Genomic DNA, 13,750 nt, shown 5'->3' with positions numbered 1-13,750 from the left:
CGCTATTTTTTACCCTCTTCTTTTTTTTTTTTTCCCATCGTCATGCTGGATCAGAGGAGGCCAAATAATGGCGGGTGTTTTTCGTCTCTTACGACCTTGGCCACGACAATGTTCCATTCATTTTAAATAGCTCGTCTCAGAGTCTACTTCTGACAGCTTTTTGCTTGCTCACGTGCCAGTCGCAGAGCCATGTGGTCAGGGGTAAGTGGATAATATTGCGGCAGTGTTGGTATTTCGGGATTAACGACTGGATTTAATCTGATTAGATGTTTGGACCCAGCTCATTGTGGGGATTTGGACTGGTGGCAGGAAATAAACACATGCGTACAATTGAGGTTTACCACAAATTTTTTTCTTCTTCCTTGAGTGTGTGCATATAACTGTCATTCTTCCTTTCTGGCAAAGTCCTTTGGTGTGTGTGGCACGTGTGATGGCTTGTCCTTATCTGTAAGTTTGCTGGATGTCTCTGAGTGGGATACCTGGTGTGACTGGATTTTTCATACCACTTCCCTGGGCATGTAATGCTGTACATCTTCAGCTCGATCTGGACATTGTGCAAGGTGTGGAAGAAGTACAGTTGTAGTAATGTGAGACCAGTTATTATGGTGTATGGCTGCTTTTATTTTGCCAGTCTCTCGATATCTTTAGTTCTACTGGTATGTCATTATCAACATGTTTGTGTGTTCGTGTGTATGTGTCTGTTTGTATGTGAGAGAGTATTATATAGCCCTATGTGTGAGGGAGTATTCGTGTGGGTATTAATCACTGTCAAAAAGTGTGTGTGCATCTACTGATTTCTCATCCTGTGCTTGGTAACTAAGATCACTGTCATCTTTATTGGAAGTTTGGTTATTGGATATTTGTCCCTGTTCCATTTCATGTAATTATTGAATTCTTGAGCTGAATGAGAATTTATAATGTAACGATTCTTGTGGCATCGTTAATATGAATTATTTTCTTGTAATTGCATGCAGATGCACAATCTTGAATTAGGCTCATATGGATATACAGCCCTAGCTTATGCCTGAGATGTGCCCTTGATCAATGCAGTTGAGAAAGCAACAAATGTGTACTAGAAAAGGTGCATGAATGTGTGTGGTTAATGGGAGGAGCGCCTGGGTGTTGATAAGTTAGAGGAAAACCATGCTTGGTCCCATGCAGTTTATTTAGTGTAGGGTGAGAAAAAAAAATGAGCTAAAATGCAATACTATTGTATGGAGGAGAAGCAGTGAAGTTTGAGAACAGTTGTGAAGTAATTGCCTTCCTGTCTTTTAGCATAAATGTCAATATTGCATTCTGCCTGAACATAGGCTACCCTGAACGTGGGCTACCTACAGTATAAATATCAATGCCATCATGGTCCTGATTGATCATTGTCAATTCTGATATGGGGCTTTTCAATCTTTCTCATATGAAGTTGACACCAGAATAAGAGGAAATTTGAAATTTGTTTATATGTGATACAAGATTACTGACTTTGATACATATCCATGCCCATTATGCATATTTGCCCCTTTTTTCATGAAAATGCATGATTTGCATTTATTTATTTGTACTGCCAACTAGTGATTTAGAGGTGTGGATTTGTAATCTTTTGAATTCAATCAAACACATATCAAGAATAAATACCCGTGATTCGTTTGACACAATTTACTGCCTAAATCCATTTTGTAATACTTTGGGAAAGACTCTCGTATTTACTTCAAAGTATGAATAAATAAGGAGAGTATTGAGAATTTTGTAATTTGATATAAAAAACAGTTATATTTTTCATGCAGATCATTGTGTAAGAAGTAGCAGAAATATGTAAACATGCAGTTGTAACACTGTGCTAATGCGCAATGATCACATATATTTTATCAATATTCATAAGCAAAAAATAGGTGTCTCGAAAATGTCTCAAAGAATGAAATTAACACATAACCTTTGATATGATTTCACTTCTCCATTTTATAGGTTTGATACACTGCATAAGTGGTTCCCATTAGCAGTGAGATACAATTGTAAATACCTGTCCTGAGTGAAAACAACAACAACAACAACAAGCTGTTAGAATAAATTTTAGTAGAGATGTCTTTCTTTTTTTTTTGCTAGACATAAGATTAAAGGATGAAAAAAATGTTGCTTGCTCCCCAAAGAAACACTTTGAAGAATGAATACAGGAAGGTGGATATTATTAGGGATGAAATTTCTGAGAGAAATCTGGTGTATGATTTGTGTATTTCGGTGGCTGCTGTTGGCGTCTCTGCTTCTTCACATCTTTACAGTGTTCCTCCATGAAGTTCTCCCTGCAGATCAGACAGAGTGTGCTATTTTCGGGATTGAGACATCGCCATGCTGTTCCTAGGTAGACAATTAGGCAGTCTACTCTGCAACTGCATTTCATTATTTGCAGAGTTGCAGTCATATGATGGCCCACATTGACACCTTTGCACAACCCGGCAAACATCGTCTCTTGTATACCGGTGATAACGTCATTTTTCTTGACGGGCAAAGTTCAAGTGAATTGCAGATCCAGCCCCGAATGGGATGGGTATTAATAAGAAAAAGAAAAGAAGAAGAACCGTGGAGCATGTTGCTATCTCAGAATTGCTAGGGTGTTGACGTGACGTGCTGCCGATCAGCTATATTTGTCTATGGTGTAGACTGTGATACGTTGGCTGTACGAGGCAGGTGGACGGTAGTAGATTGGGCACCAATTTGGCCCAGGCTTGTTTGACAAGATATGTTTCTGTTCAATTATGACTTGGTTTATGCAGATAACTATTTTTTTCTTCAAGCTTTTGCTTTACTCCACTCCCAGCAAACCATGTAAATTTAATGTTACCTTATGGCTTGTGAAATCTGTATTTTTTATTATGCCTCCGCCACGAAGTGGTGCCGGAGGCATTATGTTTTCGGGTTGTCCGTCCGTCCGTACGTCCGTACGTCTGTACGTCCGTACGTCTGTACGTCCGTACGTCCGTACGTCCGTACGTCCGTACGTCCGTCCGCTTTCGTTTATGCAATAACTTGAGTAATATTTACTGGAATTTTACCAAACTTGGTCCAAGTATGAAGTATGATGGGGCAATTATTTGATTAGATTTTGGGTGAACTCGGCTAAAGGTCAAAGGTCAAAGGTCGAGGTCAAATCATGAAATTGTATCCGTTTACGCGATAACTCAAGACTGGATTGAGCAAATTTCACCAAACTTTGTTGGAGGATGATGTATGATGGGACAATTACTTGATTAGTTTTTCAGTGAAATCGGACAGAGGTCAAAGGTCAAAGATCAAGGTCAAATCCTAAAATTTATCTGTTTACGTGATAACTCAAAACTGGAAGAAGCAGCTTTCACCAAACTTGGTCCAAGGATGATGTATGATGGGGAAATTAGTTTAGTAGATTTTAGTGACATTGGCAAGAGGTCAAAGGTCAAAAGGTCAAGGTCAAATGCTACAAATGTTGCAATTTCCCCCATATCTATGCAATGCCTAAAAGGTATTTTCTTGAAACTTGGTGTGGACATGTACAACTGCATAAAGATTCTCCAGAGAGAGTTTCATGACATAAGGTCAAAGGTCAAAAGGTCAAAGGTGAGACGAAAATGTTGCAATATCACTTTTCTCGCAAATGGTTCAATGTATCTTCGTGGAACTTGGTAAATACGCATGTACTGACTGGCAGGGATTATCTAGGGAATTTAGGGGTCATGGGTCAATAGTCAGGGGTCAAAGGTCAAGGTCAACTCCTCAAAATTTTATTATTTCCCTCATTATATGCAATGCTTGCATTATTAGTGTCAAAACTTAATACATGCATTACCTAATGAAGATTCTCCGGGAAATTTCCAGCCAGAAGGTCAAAGGTCAGAGGTTAAGGGTCAAAGGCCAGGTTTCAATGCCCCCCCCCCAAAAAAAAAAAAATAAAATAAAAATCTATTTTGTACCATCATTACACTCTTTCATCATACCTTGGAAATTACTCAATGCATAAACTAATAAAAAGATCCGTCAGAATTCAAGTAAAAATTCTCAATTCCCCAAATATGTGTACCTGCACTCTTATAAAATTATAGCAAACCCAGTTCAAGACATTTCTGACAGACCTGTCATTTCAATATTTTGCCAGTTATGTGAAACTGTCATGGATCACACATTGTGAAGACATTGTACTATACGCCTATTGGGAGAATCATGCATTATGGCGGAGGCATCAGTCGCCATAGCGACATTTCTAGTTTTAAAATGCTTTTAATCAAATCATGCATTTCAAAATTTGTTTGAAAGTTTTTGACAGATTATTTTTATTGTAATAAGAATTTAGAAAATATTAAACTGCCCAAGAATATTGAGTGGTATCATTTTTTTAGATATCTTTATGGGATGATTCCACTCCCACAAAAAAGAAGAATTTGTTTTTCTATCAGGCAATGGATACAAATCAATAAAAGGTATTTGTAGAAGTATGAGCAAAGTTACAAAAAATAGCATGAAAGTTGTGATCTTCAATGTATTACTAGTAGTTAAAATAACTTCTAATTGATATCTAAAAATAATTCTATTAGTAATATAATCATTCCATTACACAATACACTTTATTTTCTCTGAGCACTTGCAAAACATTTGTCTACAATGTCAGTGCTTGTGTGTACTTGTATAATAGGCATTTAGAAACTTTTACTTTCTTTGTCTTGATGTGTAAGAATCTAATTACTATGATGTATCATGAGCAGATCATTGAGATGATGTTTGGAAAAAAATTTGCAGTATGCACATCTAGCCAGTCCTGTGTAAGCTGATATCATTTTATTACATTTTGTTCAAAGGTTCTGCTAGAAATTAAAAATTGATGACATCATGTTATTATGCATACAGTACATACAGTACTTATTGTATTCCAACATGTCTTCTCTATAGGATATGATTGTTTTCATACTTCCTACATCATGCTAAGTGCAAAAACAATTCATCAGATAGTGTATTATGGGACATGCTACAGTATATAGATATATATTTTTGTTTTTGTTTTCTTCAGTTTCAGCTTGTGCATGAGTAACAGAAAGTCACAAATGCTTTGTACTGCCAACACAATTTTATATAGGGTGGGGTTACAGCTGTATTAGCCAAATTGCTATTTGTCCTGTGCTGAAAAAAAAAAACAGAAAGAAAATGCAATTGAGCCAAAAGAGCTAGGCAGATACAAAAATGTGCCTGCATTCATGGCTATGAATAGAAGGCAACACGCCATTAAAAAATGGGACTTAAAAGTTTGTTGAACCCACAAATGCTCTTTTTGGGGGTTAGGGCTGCTCTGATCCCAAGTCGGGTAGGGAGGAATTGTTGATATGTAGTCCAGGATCTAACTGGATTCAAAATGTGTCTAATGTAAGTAGCTATGTTATTTTCTATTTTCTTTAATAAAAATCTTTTTAGTCATAGAATTATCAGGGAAAAATATATGTATTACATCTGTACTGTAAGTCATACTTATGAAAGTCAACAGAGGGCATATTTTGCAGACTCAAACAAAGCAACCATTTTAAAAGATATTGACCAGTGATAGAGGTTGGAAAGGAGCATTGCATCCATGGTTACAAGTCGTGCAGTCACCATCTCGCAACTCAGCAAATGTTCAAGGATTCTTATGTCATTTTTTGTGCTTGTCTTATTTTCATCTCATTATATAACCTGTAATGTGATGTTATTCTACCACTAGAGCATGGGGGAAAAAGACATTATATGTCAAACTCTGCATTGTGTGAGTTTGCAGAAATTAATAATAGTCAAAAATAGTGTCATCATATATAGTTTAAAACTGAGTGACAGCAGTGCTAATAATTTTTGCATATTTTGTAGTGTCCATGATCTGCTTATAATAGAGTACGATGTTCCTTCTCCATGCCGGAAATCAAATATATACTTGCTGAGGTCAGTTGGCGTATGTTGCAATAGAAGCAGAATGCTCTAGGAGCAATTCTCTGTGAAAGAGAAAGAGAGGGGGGAGGGAGAGAACACAGAAAAAGAGGGGAGAGATAGAGACCCCCCCCCCCCCCCCCCACACACACTTTTTTTCTGAACTCAAACCATTTCAGTTCTTGGCCTTCACTGTTCACCTGAAGGTATATTTCTACTCGAACAGCGATCCATGACGGAAGAGAGGAGAGAGACTGTTCATGAGTTTACTCCTACATGAGAAAGCATGTATAATGCTGGCATGTACGGTTCATCCTCGTTCCTCCTCCTCCTCCTCTTCTGCCGCCTCATCATCTCCTGCTCTCTTCCTCTCCCTCATCCTTTTCTCCGCTCCCGCGAAGAAGCTCTGCCAGCATGAATAATGTGATTTTCCAAGAGTCCCTTGACCTTTCTTCTGCATCTCCGAACGGGCCGGGGACAAATGGCCGCCGGGGAGGGAATGGGGGACGGCGATGATGATGATGATGATGACGACTGGTCCTGCTGGATTGAGCTGGGGTGAGCAACGGCGGCAGTGGCGGGGGCAGGGGTATCGGGGAGCAGGTTGGGCGCCCGTGGGGTACGACTGTGAGTGATGAGAGAAGGCGGTACCACACTTCATCTTAGTCAGGTAGGCGAGCAGAATGCTGTCATATTTGCTGGGTACATGCAATGCATGCACATTGAACCGAGATGGAATCGAGTGTATGGGACTATGCAATATTAGTCAGGCAGTCGAGGATGGGTGCATGAGGAGTCATTCTCTTGGTTTGCTTTGGGTGATGTATTTCAACACAGTTTGGATAGAAACATGCTTTGTTACATATAAGAGCCAGAATTACAGATACTGTATTTCATAGTCTATATTCAAAGTAAAGGACTTATCTTTCACTCCTACATTTTCCATGTTACACTGTTTCCCAACTTCTCCAATTTCATGGTGACTTACTATTGCCTTCACAGTATCTTTGTGTATAGATGTAATGACTCGCGAAATTGTCGGAAATTCGCGATTCGCAAAAATGCAGACTCGCAAAATATATGGCATATACAGTACTGAATCCACTTAATAGTATTGATTTCAATATTATATTGTGTGATATCTTCCACGTGTTGGGTATGTGCTTTCCTTTCTAGCTTTCTTGTCAAGTCGTACAATAATATATCTCGTACTGTTTAAAAACAACGTCCAAATTACTTGTTTTCTCTACATGATTTGTGGTGGGTTTGACTCATAGTCCCCACTGTGCCTTTCTCAAAGCATATTTTGACAGAAATAGTGCTCAAAATTTAATTTTGGTGATTGAACACCCCATTAATGTATAGGAATTTTGATGGACAAACAATAAGATAATGGGATTGCAAATGAGATCTAGATGGCAATGTGAATATACTGTCTCCTTACAATGGACTTTGATTGAAGCTTTTTTGTGTGTAAATATTGATGAGCATTAACAATGGTAATATTTCAGTCACCTCATTGCGTATCATACAGTTTGGTTTGCAAGGTATTATTCTTATTATCAAAACATCACCTACCTATTATGGGTTATATGAGTCAATACATTCCTGAGGACCAGTGTGAAATAGAGTGAGATGCATTGTAATTTTGTTGTGGGTGTCCATAAAGCAGCAGCCAGTATTTCAAGGGGGAAAGTACCTTTACTTGCCATCCATTGAGTGATTGTCAGATCATCAGAATCGCCTTACAAATTGTCAAATCCGGCAATTTCTTTTTGAAAATCAAAAGATATTGATACAAAGAATGAATGTACTACTGTATAAGCCATATATTTCTCGAGTCTAAATTTTCGCGAATCGGGACTTTCCAACAATTTCGCGAGTGGTTAAATTCGCAATCGTGAAGTCCTGTACTGAATGGAGTAATGTATACGTGTACGTCACATTCATACCGTCATTAGAGTCAATATTTTCGCGTGTCTTTAATTTCGCGAATAGCAGCTGACTCGCGAAATTTGCGTAAATAAAAACCTCGTGAAATATTCGGCGTATAATATACAGTAACCATGAGAAGGCATTCATACGAAGAATGCATTGGTCCTATTGTGTTTAGGGAGCTGCAAAATTTAATAGTGAAGGCATCCATTTCATACTTGGGCTATTGACACACTTACATAACTGAAATCAACCTCATGAACAATAGCAAGCTTTAAGGGATATGAGATTGTGGAAAGGCATGTGCCATGGTAGTTGTAGGCAGAATTGATTGATGTAGACAGCTTCCTAATTTGCAGCACTTTGCTGTATCTTTGGTTTCATTGGCTGGTTTGCTAAATGCATTCAAATTAGTGGATGTTTCCCCCATGCAGACCTAGAAACAGGCAACTCAGTTACATGTACAATAAATAAAAAAACATATTGACTCTGAATGCGATACTCAAGGATGCAAGATACCCTGTATGCAATTTGTATGTATGACTGTATACGCTGTTATTTTCGTGGGGGTTTGATCTTGCAAATTTCACGAATTACTGTTGGACAAAAATTCATTAACACACAAAATGTTGCCATGCGCTGTAGGGTAATAGTGCAGTTATGATAGCCTCAGCGTCAATTCATGAAAACAGCATCTCGCGAAAATGTCCGTGACCTCCTTATTCGTGAAAATATCTGTACGCGAAAATTATACCTTATGTAGTAACTGTTGCTATGTTTGGCAGGCCTCAGGAAAACTTTGTAGTTGTTTGCAGCAACCATTCCTTAAAATCTTTAGCTACATAAGATTTTGATGGGTAAGTACGCTGTACTACCATGTACACCATATTTTACAGCGTTTTTATTTCATGCAAATTTTAGAGTGGCTTGCTACAACTTTAGCGATTACCAACAACTTTAGATTCTGATCCTGACATGAATTTGAAGTGCATTTGTACATGTACTGATATGCAGTATGCAACTACATTTAATATTTGAACGAGATGTGTAATATTACTGTACTCCACAATCGAGAATTTAACCACTTGTGAAATTGTCAGAAATTTCTGATTTCCAAAGATATTAAACTTACTTAATATATGGTGTATACAGTATTGTCTTGACAGTGGCATAAGCTGAATACAAACATGGAGGTATTTCAAAACACTCAAGCAGTAGACTGCCAAGATAATTGTTTTCTTCCAGGCCATGTGATAATTAGATTGCATTCATGCACATCTCTTTCAGGCTGCTGTTTACAGTATAGGCCTACCATAATATACACTGTACTTCCATTAGTTTAGTCTGGGTGCTGAGTCAGATTTTGGGCCTAACCTTGCTTTATACCATCCACCCAGTGGTTTTTGCTGGTTTTGTCCTATTCCAAAGGTGCTGAATCTGAATCTGGATGATGCAACTCTTTCATCATTGAGGGTTTTTTTTTAAAATATTCAAAATGGCCACCAATATGGCTGCCACATTCTGAAATTCCTCTGTATAAGTATTTCCTTGTAAATGGTGAATGGATTTAAAAGAAAAGAATTGAAGGGTTTATCCTATTTCGTCAGGAGTGCTGAATTCAAAACTGTTTAATGCAACTCATGCATCCCTTAGGGTTTTAAGATATTCAAGATTTTTGGTGGCCATTTTGGTGGCCGTCTAGAATATCTCAAAACCTTCAAGGATGCAAGAGTTGCATCGACCAGATTTGTATTCAGCACCCTCAAAGTAAGGTAAAACCGTCATTTCTGTTTCCAATTTGTCACCATTTATAAAGAAATCTATATAGATTTCAGATTTTGGCAGCCATCTTGAATATCTCAAAACTCTCAAGGATGCAAGAGCTGCATCATCCAGATACAAATTCAGCACCCCGCTCAAAATAGGGTAAAAACCATAGAAAAACACAGAGCGAACAGCATTTAAAAAACAAGGTTCAGCCTCTGGCACCCAGACTACAGTAGTAGAAAGAATACTGTTGTCACACTTGATATATGACCGACAGGATTACACTGGAATGTGATATATTGTACATCCGGTAGTGACACAAGGGATGCCAGGCGTGGTGTAAATTCAGGTATTGTGATGAGTCTTACATAGAACTATATCAAGGACGCACTTTTAGGAATTTAACCTTGGTGCTGCTGAGGTGTGCTATCTGTCAAAATATTTGCAAGGTGTTTTTACAGATGATGATATCATCTGGGAATTCATGATATTGTGCATATTGTAGTAATAGATAAATATGGACCACAAAGATGTGATGCAACCACATGAGTACATGCCACTCCAAATTTCGTGAATGATGTCATGCTGTTTTGACGTGAAAAGAGGAAATACAAGTCCCTTTAATAGCCACAATGAATATGAATTGTGATGCCACAGAAATACAATTTACTTCAGAGGTTTGTGGACGGAATCATTTCAGAATAACGTGATGATTTTTCAGCGTGCGGTTAGCAACCACAAATTTTTTTCCCCCCCTTACTTTTGTAGTCTCATTTTGTTTGGGCCTTGTTTGAAGAAGCAGGCTGAACCTTTTATATTTCTGTCCGTTTGCCGAGTCATCGTATTTGCAATGCACTGGTGCAGATAATCACATTAGAGTAAATGTCAATTTCAGTGTGACAAGAGTGCCACAGAAGTAGGGCTGCCATGCATGCATTGTACATACGTACGTTCGTCTGACCACAATAATATCCTCTTGTAAATTCATTCATGTTCTTCTCCACAATGACATTTATATGTATTGAGCTGCAAATGTACTTGTATATATATGTATATTTCTTCGACTTGTTTTGAGAGAGAGAGGAGAATGTACATAGTTTGACATTTCAGTAAAAGAATATCTTTTAAGGAAGAAAGATGAAAAAAAAAGAAGAAGATGGCCATGTATCTTGAAAATGCATTATTTATAGGATTATGACTTGTACAATGTTTGTGATGTCACTTGTACTATATCATGTGATGTACACATGCATACACACTGCTCAGCTTCATAAGGCATCTGCATCTTATTCAGTAGGTAGCCGAGTGCAGCCACTTTACACAGTATACAGCGTGCCTGCATAGCCTTATTCACAGAGGCCCCTTCGTGCATGGCGTGGGGCATGTTGTGCGCCTGTGTATCCTCTCGCTCACTGCCAGGTGGCCGTGAACTTTACCCAAAAATCTAATTTACCGAATTACTGCCGGAGCTTCCGTGATGTGCGGATCTGGCTGTCATGTGATGAGGGAGACCTCTTTGCATGGAAAAGGTGAAATTTAATTCCAGTTCATCTCCCCCCCCCCCCCCGACATCTTCCCTTTTATCTGGTTGTGGATCATATTATCTACAAAAATGTACTTTCCTGTCATAGTAGCTTTCTTCATACATTTACGAAAAAGATCACCTGGATCCATGCGCAGCAATCTGCCAAGGTTTACTATAATGTTCTTTCGATGGCTAACATTCTAACTTGGCATGACTGTGATTCATGGATGACCTTAAAGCATCTTTCATTAATAGGAATGAACAGATAATCTTGATTTCTTTTTATAGGTTTACTTTCCTTACAATGCGTCACTCGTCTATCAATTGAACCCTACTGCTGTAATATAAGCAACTGTGCATCCAGAACTAATATTAAAATATTTTCATCTCTTTCTAAATTTGTTGATCACATGATGCTGATGGTATTCTTTTGATCCTGCTGATACTACTGTAGCATGTTTTTAATATTCCAATTATGATTCCATGGAAAGGTGCCTCTTTTAAAGATAATGTGTGTGTATGTAGCTGTGTGTGTGTGTGTGTATGTGGATTCATAACTGCTAAATTGCTATATTTTGCCGTAGATAATGTCCAAGTAAATATCAGTTGGCATGGTGAGTGTGTCTGTGGTGTGTGATGATGTGTGTGTGTGTGTGTGTGTGTGTGTGATGTGTGTGTGATGTGTGTGTGATGTGTGTGATGTGTGATATATGTGTGTGTGTGTGTGTGATGTGTGTGTGATGTGTGTGTGTGTGTGATGTGTGTGTGGTGTGTGTGTGATGTGAGTGATGTGTGTGTGTGTGTGTGTGATGTGTGTGGTGTGTGATGTGTATGTGTGTGTCTGTCTGTCTGAATGTGTGTGGTCTGTGGCAGTAGTTTCACATCTGTGTAAGATGCACACACACACACACACGTCTCCTGACACACGTACGTATTTTAAAACGTGTGTGGTAGGCTGTGTGAACACCCATCAAAATTTATGTGGGATGAGAGCCAAGCCACATAAAGTTATGGTGAAATATTAAAGCCAGTTCATAGTTATAAATACATGTAGTCTGCAATGACCTCCTCCCTCCTTTTCCCCCTTCAAAACATGCATTAATCTTGCTCTAAAGAAGAGCAGATGAAATCAACTGAGTAGAGGAATGGGTTATTTGCGTGTAAATGCTGCATGAATGGCTTGATCTGGTGGGAAAGACACACATTCACCTGTGCATTCTGATATGCACCTAGTTCAGACGTATGTGACCCGCTACGACAAAAGGATCCTAAAGTCCCTGACGGCAGAGCCGAGAAAATCGAGGTTGAAGTCACATCATCAAAATTGGTCAAATCAATCAGATTTCTGTTTTTGACACAATTTTTGCAGTCTAATGTTTTGTCTAGATCATCTGCCGAAATTTCGAAGCTAAATGATCATACGAAAGGCAAGAAAATAGCATTTTTCTGGGCCATGATTTTCCGACTTTCAGCGTAACAGAAACATGTCCGAAGATTTGGATTTAGTGCCGCAACTAGACTCCACCCCTAGCAATGAGGGAGTGATCTTATTGGTCAGTGCATGGCATCCTGATTACTGATTGGTTGCGTGTAGACTGCTGGCTCTAAGCTTGAATGAACATCGTGGGAGTGGCTAGGAGCATACCTTCTATTGTCAAACGGTGAAAACTGTCTCGCCTCCCCCTGATCATGTTAGCATCAGAAGGAAAACTTTGAAGGTGTTTTTCTCGAAACTCTGATTTCCTCAACCACTTGACATACCGCTAATAAAATCATCGATATCTCCGCAACCGAGTACTTTAATGAGTTGTGTCATATATGAAATTGAAGTAGAAGAGTAAGGGAATAATGTCATGTCATTTTCAGAAAATTGTCCCATCCCCGACTTTCAGATCCTTTTGTTGTAGCGGGTCACATATATTCATAACATACTAGTTTTCATGAAGACCTATCCAAATTGTTTAAATCCCTCAGTTGCACACCAGTTTCAAGAGAAAGTCTGCAATGATCTTTATGTGCACATGCTCAGATTGTAACTAGTAACTGGCTTATTAACATTGATACACCCTCTGCTGCTCATGGGTTTAACCTTTGTATGCAAATTCCCATTGAAATTGCTATTAAACAATGTTCCTTTTGTTTCATGACCATGGGAATATACAGTATTTTCATAATTGGGATAAAATTTGGAATACTTTTATAGCAATGCCATGCATTCTGATTGGCATCATATTTGTCTAATTGATTCATTATACTGTAAATGCCTGTTTCAGTCAAATGTTTAGTATTTGGTGAAAAGTTCAATAAATCTAGCAGTAGAAATGAAAGTGGTAACAGTGTAGTAGCAGGTAAAGTGCCTCGCAGTATGATAATTACATTGAACCAAATTTGTATCTGTAGCATGTTTTCAACTTCGCAGGCTGATGAAAAGATAAACCATCAATGAATGCAAAAGCCAATTGCTGAAGATAAAGTACACCGTAGGTATAAAGTATGTGTGCGTGTGTGTGTGTGAGAGAGAGAGATAAAGAGAGATGAAGGGGGATTATGTGACTACTGGTCGTAAATGTATGATTCAATTCAAGTGACTGTGCTACACTGTTGCTCAAAAAAGAAATGAATCAC

General features: G+C 38.4%; 1 protein-coding gene across 1 annotated transcript in view; it reads left to right on the top strand.

Annotated features, from left to right (window-relative positions):
• LOC139718660 (uncharacterized) overlaps nucleotides 1–13,750 on the top strand; it is a 132,409-nt gene that overhangs the window by 31,971 nt on the left and 86,688 nt on the right. Inside the window, exon 2 of the mRNA XM_071630118.1 lies at nucleotides 131–201. Within this exon, the coding sequence (XP_071486219.1) occupies nucleotides 131–201 (71 nt within the window). The remainder of the gene's footprint in view (nucleotides 1–130; nucleotides 202–13,750) is intronic.

Source organism: Diadema antillarum, unplaced genomic scaffold (genome assembly GCF_040938485.1).
Source record: "Diadema antillarum isolate AM-2024a unplaced genomic scaffold, OU_Dant_1.0 scf00000098, whole genome shotgun sequence".
Taxonomy (NCBI): Eukaryota; Metazoa; Echinodermata; class Echinoidea; order Diadematoida; family Diadematidae; genus Diadema; species Diadema antillarum.
The sequence above is the reverse complement of the archived record's forward strand: the minus strand, read 5'-3'. Positions and strand labels throughout refer to the sequence as shown.